This window comes from Hippocampus zosterae, chromosome 20, assembly GCF_025434085.1.
Source record: "Hippocampus zosterae strain Florida chromosome 20, ASM2543408v3, whole genome shotgun sequence".
NCBI lineage: Eukaryota > Metazoa > Chordata > Actinopteri > Syngnathiformes > Syngnathidae > Hippocampus > Hippocampus zosterae.
In genome coordinates, this window is record NC_067470.1 from 11,334,954 (window position 1) to 11,345,687 (window position 10,734).

A 10,734-nucleotide genomic window follows, 5' to 3' on the forward strand; every position below is an offset into this window, starting at 1 on the left:
TGTACATACAGTACATGTTCCCACTTACATATTTGACATACTTTGGAAAGTAGCCGCTCTAACGCGGTTCACTTTCCGCAGCTTCACTGTTTCACAGATTTTATTTAGTACCGTTTACTTTTTAGTGTTTTTCACCCTTGAAATCAGAACGCATCGGCGGCGACGTGTCTCGATAGTACAGTATTTCCAAAAACTATGATATTTATTTAAAACGTTAGTTTTTTTTGTAATAGGGCCTGAAAAGAAGATTTGGTCTTTGATTTCATTGTATATATAGTTAAATACTGTATAATGACTGTAAAAAAATAAAGTTCACGACTTCACGGATTTCGTTTATCACTGGTTCTTTTTGGAACGTAACCCCCGCAATAAACGAGGGATTACTGTATCCATACACTCGACTCTGAATGCTTGGTAAGGGGTGTCGTTTGACCTCTACAGTTTTACATCTGTCTGTGATTGATTGGCGACGAGTGGGAGCGAGGTGTTCAATGTGTTCTGTTATGGTCACTGGCTTTGTCTTTTGGACCCCCCTCCCTCTACTCAACTCAACTCAACTGTATTTATAGAGCACTTTAAAACAACCATTTCTGTATACAAAGTGCCGTATGTGGAGCAAATATCATATATCCAACAATAAAACAGCAAGTTCATAACAAAGACAGTAAAATGACGCAACTCACGACAAAGGGCAAATACAATATCAAGTTGAAACGTTATGTTGCAAAACGCCTTCCTTGATGTTGCCAGTTAAAGTACAGCACAGATGCAAGCAGTACGTTGCGCTTTACTGGGGTCATTTGCCTTTCTTTCGATTTCACGATGACAACAACCGCTTTGTTATTGGTATACACCTTTGATATGTGTCCCCCGCTGAATCCCCTGTAGCACCGCCCGTTCCCATCTTTGTGATGGCTCATTGGCGAACTGAAAGGGCAGCCCTTTTTCTTTCAACTCTTCATGTTGTTCCGTGTGAACTGTGCTTAAATTCGGCAGCCAAGCCCGCTGGCTTCATCACATCGGAGAGTCATTCCACCTGACCAGAAAAGTAATTCCACCTGACCAGAGCGTATCTCTTCTCCTCGTGACGGACCACGGTAGCAGTCACCATGTCGCCATGTCTGCTGATGGCCTGCGTGCTGAGCTTGTTCGCGTCTTCGGTCATGTGTAAGTATGGAAGAGAAAAAAAATGCCTGGTCCCTTAGAAGAGTCTTACTTACCAGTCGATATTTTGTATTAACTTTAATATGATTCATTCTGCAAGTCTGTCATGTATACAACAGGGATGTCCAAAGGTTTGATGCAAAAAAAAATGGAAGGATGAAAGGCCCCCTTAAAATTCATCAACTTTTTTAAGCTCAAGTCAGTCAAGAAAGAAATTATACATTGTTTGTACTGCTCGTTTCATCGGCTTTCTGTTCAAGGTGTTAAGGAAAGTAGCTGATTTTTTTGGGGGTGCCTAACACCCCTCTTAACAACAGCCCAATCGCATGGCCATAAACAGAACCAAAAAAGAAAAAAAAAAAAAAACAAAGGTGACCAGTTACCCGAGTATCATTAATGTGACGTCTGGATCAATCAGCCATCAAGCACAAAGTGGAAGAAACTATTTTTGTCTCTTAAAATAGAATGATCTTTATTCACTGCAGTGTTTTGAAGATAAAAATGTTGTTCTTATCATGATAATGGCTTAATTGTATGTTTTTAGACGTTTTTTTGGGTCATGTGCCGGGCCACTAGGGGTCCTCGGACCACAGTTTGGACACCCCTTGTATAAGATAAGATAAGAAATACCTTTATTAGTCTCACAATGGAGAAATTCCCAATTCACCGCAGCAAAGTTATGAAAGGAAGAAGACTCAGGAGCGGTTGGCCAAAAGACTGCCAAGCCACCTCCTGCTGATACAAAGAGCACCCCCTGAATGAAAGCCCCTGTCAAACGACCGCTCAAAATGTGTCTGTCCTCAGGCGTTGAGAGCGGCTTGTGGAAGAGATATGGCACGGGTTGCTTCCGCTTCTTCAGCATGCCCAGATGTTGGCATCAGGCCGAGGATCACTGTGTCCAAGAGGGTGGTCACCTGGCCAGCTTCCACGCACACCACGAGGTGGTGTTCTTGAATGGTGAGCATTACGATTTGGGGAGTCCTGCCAATGGCAGGACACAATGCTTCACGACGTCCACCTATGTGAGTCGTGTTCTTGTGCTCAAACTAATTGCTGTGAGTGTTGTTGTTGTCCGCCTTTCCCAAAGGCCTGAGCGAGGGCTCCGCGAACACATGGGTGGGAATGCATATCGGCTGGTACACCTATTGGCTTTTCTGGTGGAGGAAGACCCTTTCATTTACTGACGGAAGCTCTGTGGTAAGTAAATGATTTGCCGCATTCTTATTTATTTGGCAAAAAGTAAGATCTGGGGTGATAACAAGAAAAAGGTGGAAATATCAACATTGTTGGTAGAGGATGGAAGTGAAGTGCTGATCTTTCAAAGTGAATTTAAACAGGGAATGACAGCGTACTGGCGTCCAAACATTTGAACAATAAAAATCAATTTTAAACTCTGGTGAAGCTTTATTGCAAGGACATTGTTGGAATTTGCCAATAAGATGAGAAAACCCGGACTAAAACCAAGGTCACAAGGCTAGAAAAGCACACAACAGGAAGATACATTTGATGGGAATGTGTGCGCTCAACCTAATGTTTTAGGCAGTCAAAGGATCCAAAAATAAAGGACATCATGCCGCACACACACTTGCTCTTGGTGTCAGTAATAAGCTTTAGCTGCAAAAATGTACTTTGAAAAAAAATTCAACCACCAGCAGCATGTAGTCTATTGACATGTACACTCAACTCAACTGTATTTCTCGAGCACTTTCAAACAGCCATCACTGCATACAAAGTGCTGTACATGGAGCAATTAACATATCCAACAAACAGTAAAGCAAATCGGTAACAAAGACGGTAGAAAGCACCGAACAGCAAAACCAAGAACAAATCTTAAGTCATGCTGAGTCAAATGCCAAAGAATACAAGTGACTATAGAACAGTGAAACAACTCGGGTCAAATGTACCTAAGAAATGGAGGGTAATCCTCTGCAGCCCCTTGAATTGGGTACGTGTTAAATCATCTATTTTTATCAAAAGAGTGTAAAAATCTTAATGAGCAAGTCATTCATTGAAAGATGTTTGTTGTTTTTTTTTCTCTTTCTCCTTTCTTCTTACTACATACATTCTTGCTGCTGGAGGCTGTAAATTTCCCCAGTGTGGGACGAATAAAGGATATCTTATCTTATTCATTACATTTCTAGTCCAGGCTCCCCAAAAATCATTTGTTACTTTGGATAATTGTCGAGGTGGTTGTTTAGTGTCACAAGGGCTATGAGGAACATGTCCTGAAACCGACACATGCTCAAATCATTCGTCCCTTGTAATGTACAGGACTTCCTTGACTGGGATCCTGAGCCATGGCACCATGAATGCGTTGTGGTGAGGGGGAACCGACGTCTCACCGACATGGATTGCGGCAAAGCCCTGCCATTCATCTGTCAAAAAGGTCAGAGAGTCATGAATGCGTCACGTACTTGGCCTCTTAGGGAATGTGTGCGTTCAACCTAAATTCCTTTCCTGCAGACCATGGCTCCCCTTGTCCTACCTGTACATGTCCTGCGTGCACCTGTGATAAGTGTCCTTGTCCCAAGTTGGAGTGTCGTCCTTGTAGTTGTCCTGAGTGTCATTGTGCTACTTGTGCCCCTCCTACCACCTGTCCTCCTGTTCCCCGTCTGACCTGTCCGACTAATCTTCCTATGACTACCTGTCCCAGTCTTCCCACGTGTCCTCCTCCCCAGCTGCCAACATCAGGACCAGGTAATGTCACACACTGGAGTGAAAACTCTTCTCTGACGCACATGCCTGATGACGCGGAAGGTCCGGTTCTACTTCTTTTGGCGCCTCATCCGGTGAGTTTCGGACTTGTGGTGTGTATTATGCACGACAGCCCTTTTTCAGAGCGAGGAGTAGTTCTAACATTGGACTGTTATTGAATTTCATTTTTGACTGTAACAAATCGTATGCGCGCAGGATGGATTCAGAGTTGACCTTTTGGGGCTGCTCGGTGTGGGCAGCAGCATCGCCATCAGAGGACAAGTCATACCTATGGCCGAAGAGTACGTAGCCTCCCAACCTCCGTTCCCACAAGGAATTCAGTTCCCGCGACATGTTTGTGCGTCAAACAAATTGTTTTGAACCGGAAGATCCCGTGTTATCTTTTTAAAGATGCAAGTATGTTCTACTTTGGAATGTATCGAGATACCTATGCAATGACCTTTTAGTGGAGATAGCAGAAGGAAATTGCACATTGACAGGCCTGACCAGTTGATTTGAATGCACATCAAGTGACAACCTGAAAATCTGTTGCACTATTCTCTCTTGAACTGATGCCAAATGTAATCGCATCATTGGTCACTGTCACAACGAAGCGTCCTTGAATCGTTTCGCAACCCACACATCGAAAAGCCGACCGAATTGTCTTTTGTACATTCCTAGTTTGAAGACACCTGAATGAGTAAATATTGCAGGTTGATGTTCGAGCTGGTCACGGCCAACGACACTGCACTGCTCCTGGTCTTTCGCGTGAAAGACGAAAAGATTCTTCTGACCGCCGACCTGAATGGGACCAAAAATATCGAGGAGAAAGAGATGGACTCTTTCCTCTTTGGACCTGGACACAACTTTGAGGTCAGCTCAATCACGACGTCGACGGTGTCATTTGGCATACATCTCCATGACTGCCGTAACTGTTTATTGGTGGACAGCAAGGTGGTCTGATGGTCATTTACATCAATTTCAGTGCACTATACGTATATACCAGAGACCTCTTGACAACCAGCCCATCGTTTTGTCTAGAATTGACAGTGAAAGAGCTCTTCGCCAGCACATTGCTCATACTGCTGTCGTGTCATTCAGGTGATCATCCGGTGCCACGTCGACCGCTTCCACCTGAGCGTCGACGGCGCCCAGCAGCTGGAGGTCGTGAACTGGGTTGGAGACCCGCAAAGCATTACGGCACTAACGATCGGGGATACCCTGTTGCTTAAGGACGTGAGGCTGAAATGATGTGACCGCCGCGGCCAGATCAGAAGCCCTACTTTCTTCAATCGACATATTGTCTATGGGGGGTTTCTTGACCGTTAATCTGCAGGAGTCCATGTTTGGTTGCTGTGGAACAAATGCACTTCAAAAAAACCTGCATTGCATGTGTATATCTCATTTAAGCAATGTTTTTCAAACCGTTTAGCCAAGGCACACTTTTTCCCATTGTTAAAATCTCGCGGCACACCACGAGCTAAAAATGTGGGGGGAAAACCCCCAAAACGCTTATTAAACTCACCGGAGTTGATGGGTATTTAAAGCTTCTGGGCTGAGAGGGTGCTGGCGTGTATGTCGCCGCTTCTCACTCCAAACTTTTCAAAGCTCAGATATTCCTTCTGATTGTGATTGATGTAACGAACCATCACTTCACCTGACCAATCAAACCCCAATTCATAACTTAGTCCACAGGCTAACGCCGGTAGCCTAAGCTTACCAGCTGTCACCACACCGGCCTTTCTCCCTCGTCATGGGGCGCCACAACTTCGTCGCCTTTGGATTATTCCTGATACTCCTGACGTTCTGCCATCATCCAGTGACAGGACTGCTCCACTATTCTGTCGCGGATCTTCTCCGGATCCGGAGGATTGCACCGGAGCCTCCGCCTCCAGAATTGCACCATCATCCTGACATCGCTGGCCTGCCTCGACGTCGCTACATTCACCGCGGGTCGCGTAGACAGTATAAAAACCCTGGCTCAATCAACTCGACCTGGTCCACTTCTCGACATCCTCCCAGAAACTGCTGAACATCCGCTCACTCAGGGACACCTCATCCAAGACGTCCTCGCCGAACGCAAACTTGACTTCCTCGTTTTAACAGAAACCTAAACGACTTTGCTGCTCTGAACAACTCCACTCCTCCCGACTTTGTTTACATCTTCCGTCCCCGTGGCAACGGCCGTGGAGGACGCCTCGCGGTAATCCACAGCGAGAAGTGGAAAGTCTTGCCTGTCTCCGTCCCTGCATGCAGCTCTTGAATGCCTGGTGTTTAAACTCCCTGGACCCTCGCCAACCATCACTGCCACAGTTTATCGCCCCCCGAAGCCACATAGCAATTTTGTCAATGAATTTTCCAGCCTAATAAGATACAATGTCCTTTATTTGTCCCACACTGGGACAATCAATACACTTATCCACTCTCTCGGCAAATTAAATTTTGCTGAGAGATTTCAATATTCACATGGACAACCCCGACCTGCCACTCACCAGAGACGTCACATCCTACCTGGAGAGCCTCGCGATACACTGTCTTATTGACTTCCCCACCCACATCAAAGGCCACACATTGGACTTGGTTTGCTGCTCTGGCCTCTCCTCCTCCAAGGCCACTGCTGATGTTTTTCCTGAAACCGATCATTTCCTCCTCACTTTTAACACCGTACTCCGTCTCTCTACAATCAAAACCTCCCACCTCATTTCTTTTCGTAAAACCAAAAATATCAACATTGACACCTTCTGCTCCATTATCGACCGTTCCCCGGCCCCAGACGCCCTTTCAAACCCGGATGACCTCACCACTCAGTACAACGCCTGCCTCACAAATATTCTAAATTCTCTCGCCCCCTGAAGACCAGGACTGCTTCATTCTCTACATCTGCCCCCTGGTTTACACCCGCTCTTAGGTCATTGAAATAAAATAAGCGCCAACTTGAGCAACTCTATAAGAAAACCGGTCTCAGCATCCATAAGGACATGTACACTACCCATCTCACTTAATACAAGGACCAAATTGCACACACCAAATCCAGTTACTACTCCGACCTCATCCTCTCCAATGAAGGAAATTCAAGAACTCTCTTCTCCGTCATGAACAAAATCCTCCGGCCACCAAATTCTCTCCCCCCCACCTGTACTCCACAGCAACCTGCAACTCCATAATGGAGCACTTCAATCACAAAATCCTTAAGATCCATCACCGTCTGAACCTTTTTCTTGTCATTTCTTCTCCAGTTTTGTTCCGCCCACGGCTGCTGAATTATCCAACCTCATACTCAAATCCAAGCCCACCACTTGCCAGCTCGATCCCCTCCCTTCATCACTTGTTAAATCCTGCCTTCCTTCCCTGTTTCCTCTCATATCTGCCATTATCCACTCCTCACTCTCTTCTGGTATTGTCCCATCACTCTTCAAAACCGCTGCTATCACCCCCAAACTGAAAAAACATGGCTCTGACCCCAACAACTTCGATAACCACCCCCCCATCTCCAACCCTTCATTTATCTCGAAAATCCTAGAAAAAACTGTTGCTGCTCAACTCCACTCCCACCTGTCCCTCCACTCTCTCTATGAACCCCTTCAGTCTGGTTTCCGCCCCCGCCACAGCACAGAGTCTGCCCTAATCCGTATTGTAAATGATCTCCTCATAGCATCTGATTCCGGTTTAGTCTCCATCCTCATCCTCTTAGACTTGAGCGCCGCCTTTGACGCAATCTCTCACCCTATCCTCCTCAGTAGACTCTCCTCCATTGGTCTCTCCCACACTCCCCTCAGTTGGTTCCACTCCTACCTCACCGGCCCCACTCAGTTTGTCCTGCTCAAATCCTTTACCTCAAAGCCCTCCCCATTACCTCAAAGCCCTCCCCAGTCAGCAGAGGTGTACTACAGGGATCTGTCCTAGGTCCCCTTCTCTTCATCATCTACCTCCTGCCTCTTGGTCGTATCCTCCGCAAATGTAATATCCACTTTCAATGCTTTGCTGATGACACCCAGCCCTACCTCTCCTGCAAGCCAAACTCCATACTCCCACCCGCCTCCCTCACCTCTTGCCTCTCCGAACTCAAAACAAGGTTCACAACAAACTTTCTTAAATTAAATGCTAATAAAACTGAAATCCTCCTTCTTGGCACCAAATCCGCTTTATCTAAAGTAAACAGTTTCTCCTTCAACATCGACAGCTCCTTAGTGTCCCCCTGAACCCCAGGTCAAGAGTCTGGGTGTCATCCTGGATAGCATGCTCACCTTCCACTCACATATCAACACCATCACCCGCACTGCTTATTCCCACCTCCGCACTATTATCAAACTCCCCCCCCCCCCCCCCGACCACTGCTATTCTTGTCCACAGTCTTGTCACATACCGCCTTGATTACCGCAACGCTCTCCTCTTCTGCCTACCTCAAAAGTCCCTCCATAAAATCCAGCTGGATCTAAACGCCTCAGCTTGCATCATCACAAAAACATCTTCCCAGCAGCACATCACCCCCGTTCTCCAACAGCTCCACTGGCTCCCTGTTCAACATCGCATCAATTACAAACTGCTTCTATATACAGTACATATATGGCCATCCACAACCTGGCCCCTCCTTACCTGTCCGACCTTCTCCAGGTGCATATCCCCACTCGCTCCCTCAGATCATCGTCGTCCCTCCGCCTGTCAGTGCCCCCTGCCCGCCTGAGCACCGTGGGAGACAGAGCCTTCAGTCACGCTGCTCCAATGCTTTGGAACAACCTACCTCCGAACCTCCAAAACTGCACACCTCTTTTCAACTTTCAAGTCCCGTCTAAAAACACACCTGAACAGGTGTGTTTTTAGACACACAGCTCTTCCATTTCCTATGTTTTTTATGATTTTTATGTCCTGTTTTTATATAATATCTTGCTTACCAATTTTTACATTGTATTTTCTTATTGTCTGTACAGTGTCCTTGGGTGGCATGAAAGGCGCTTTTAAATAAAATGCATTATTATTATTATTATTATTATTTGAATAATGAACGTGTTATATTGTTACTATCACCGTTTTTACAGTGGCGTTCCGTCAAGGACAGCAAGGCCTTCTGTGCTGGCCTAAACCTAAATGTACTTTTCTGAGAATATAACATAAATTTGTTATTTTATTTTTGTCACGTTGAGCCCGAGGCGATGAGAAATCGCCTCGTGCACAACAGAAAAAACCGAACAGGCGGAGGGAAAAATCCGCCACCTGTCGGCGAGCATGCGACGTGACAATTTTCATAAATATGTAAACAAAATTATTCTCTGTATTGTTTACGTCATATTATTTCTACTTTGTCGAGTGGCTATCAATGTTATTTTAAATAACATTGGAAGCCACTCGATAACTTAGTTATTTATTATGGTTGAGTTTTTAACCAGTCATATTTCAGCTTGCTTGTGTTGTTGCAAATGATCTGTTCACTTTATTTTCAAAGAATAGTTTGTTTTGTTATTGTATGGTTGGTGTCTTATATGTAATTGCGACATTGCGCAATTTATTGGACAGACTTGTTTAAGATCATACAGCACACATTTTATTTAGTATTTTTAAATATTTTTATGTTTGAAAATATCTGTAAATTTAGTTTCCTGCTCTTAATTGCATACTTGATGGATTTAAATGCTCCTGAAATTAAGTGCTGCTTGACGAGGCTGTATTGCGTTAATGTATGTGACGTCACTGTTAGGCCTACGGTTGAAATGCATGACCTGCCACTGCGTTTTTAGCATTGACGAATGACATTATAATAATGGCGGCCCGTGCATTTGCTTGCTGGGACAGGCTAGCTAGCGCAAGACTTGGGCGACCTCTTCGCACAATATCCAGCTTTTCGCAGAAGGCCCGTCTTGAAAATTGTGTGGAAAGTAGTTCTGCAACCAGATCAACGTCTTCTCCTTTGGCCATTTTGGGTTAAAATGCAGTGATAGATCTAGCAGGCGCTAATCCAATCACCGAACGCGCACGGATCAAATTAATGCTCATTTAGGCTTCAGGAGGCCACCCTGAACTAAGTCAATGTTGAAATGTGTGCATAAGCCCTTTGGTTTAGGCGTGACACTTAATTTGAGTTTTTATTGCTTTAAATGTATTTGCAGGTCGAGCTGAGCGCGTTTTCTGACTTTGAATATATCTTCATAGGAATGAGTTGTGTGGTCAAATTAATGCTCATGTAGGCTTCAGGAGGTCATCCTGAACTAAATTCATGTTGAAATGTGTGCATAAGTCCTTTGGTTTAGGCGTGACCCTCAATTTGAGTTTTTATTGCTTTAAATGCATTTTCAGGCCGAGTTGAGCACATTTTCTGACTTTGAATGTATATTCATAGGAATGAGTTGTGTGATCAAATTAATGGTGATTTAGGCTTCAGGGGGTCATCCTGAACAAAATACATGATTTAAGTGTGTGCATAAGTCCTTTGGTTTAGGTGTCATACTCAATTTGAATTTTTATTGCTTTAAATGCACTTTCAGGCCGTGTTGAGCACGGTTTTTGACTTTTAATGTATCTTCATAGGAATGAGTTGTGTGGTCAAATTAATGCTCATTTAGGCTTCAGGAGGTCATCTTGAACTAAATTCATGTTGAAATGTGTGCATAAGTCCTTTGGTTTAGGCGTGACACTCAATTTGAGTTTTTATTGCTTTTAATGTATTATCAGGCCGAGTTGAGCACGTTTTCTGAGTTTGATTGTATCTTCGTAGGAATGAGTTGTGTGGTCAAATTAATGCTCATTTAGGCTTCGGGATGTCAACCTGAACTAAATACATGTTGAAATGTGTGCATAAGTCCTTTGGTTTAGGCGTGACACTCAATTTGAATTTTTATTGCTTTAAATGCATTTTAGGGCCGAGTTGAGCACGTTTTCTGAGTTTGA

At 44.6% G+C, this 10,734-nt stretch overlaps 2 protein-coding genes across 2 annotated transcripts; both read left to right on the forward strand.

The window, feature by feature from the left end:
• The first annotated feature begins 788 nt into the window (after positions 1-788).
• LOC127593455 (snaclec 1-like) lies at positions 789-3,865 on the forward strand. Its single transcript, XM_052054913.1, has 6 exons — positions 789-1,167; positions 1,969-2,121; positions 2,252-2,361; positions 3,436-3,550; positions 3,628-3,810; positions 3,843-3,865. The coding sequence occupies exons 1-6, from the start codon at positions 1,110-1,112 to the stop codon at positions 3,863-3,865; spliced, it is 642 nt and encodes a 213-aa protein (XP_051910873.1). The 5' UTR covers positions 789-1,109.
• LOC127593091 (galectin-4-like) lies at positions 3,809-5,124 on the forward strand. Its single transcript, XM_052054319.1, has 4 exons — positions 3,809-3,953; positions 4,075-4,160; positions 4,572-4,731; positions 4,960-5,124. The coding sequence occupies exons 1-4, from the start codon at positions 3,903-3,905 to the stop codon at positions 5,107-5,109; spliced, it is 447 nt and encodes a 148-aa protein (XP_051910279.1). The 5' UTR covers positions 3,809-3,902; the 3' UTR covers positions 5,110-5,124.
• The last annotated feature ends 5,610 nt before the right edge of the window (positions 5,125-10,734 follow it).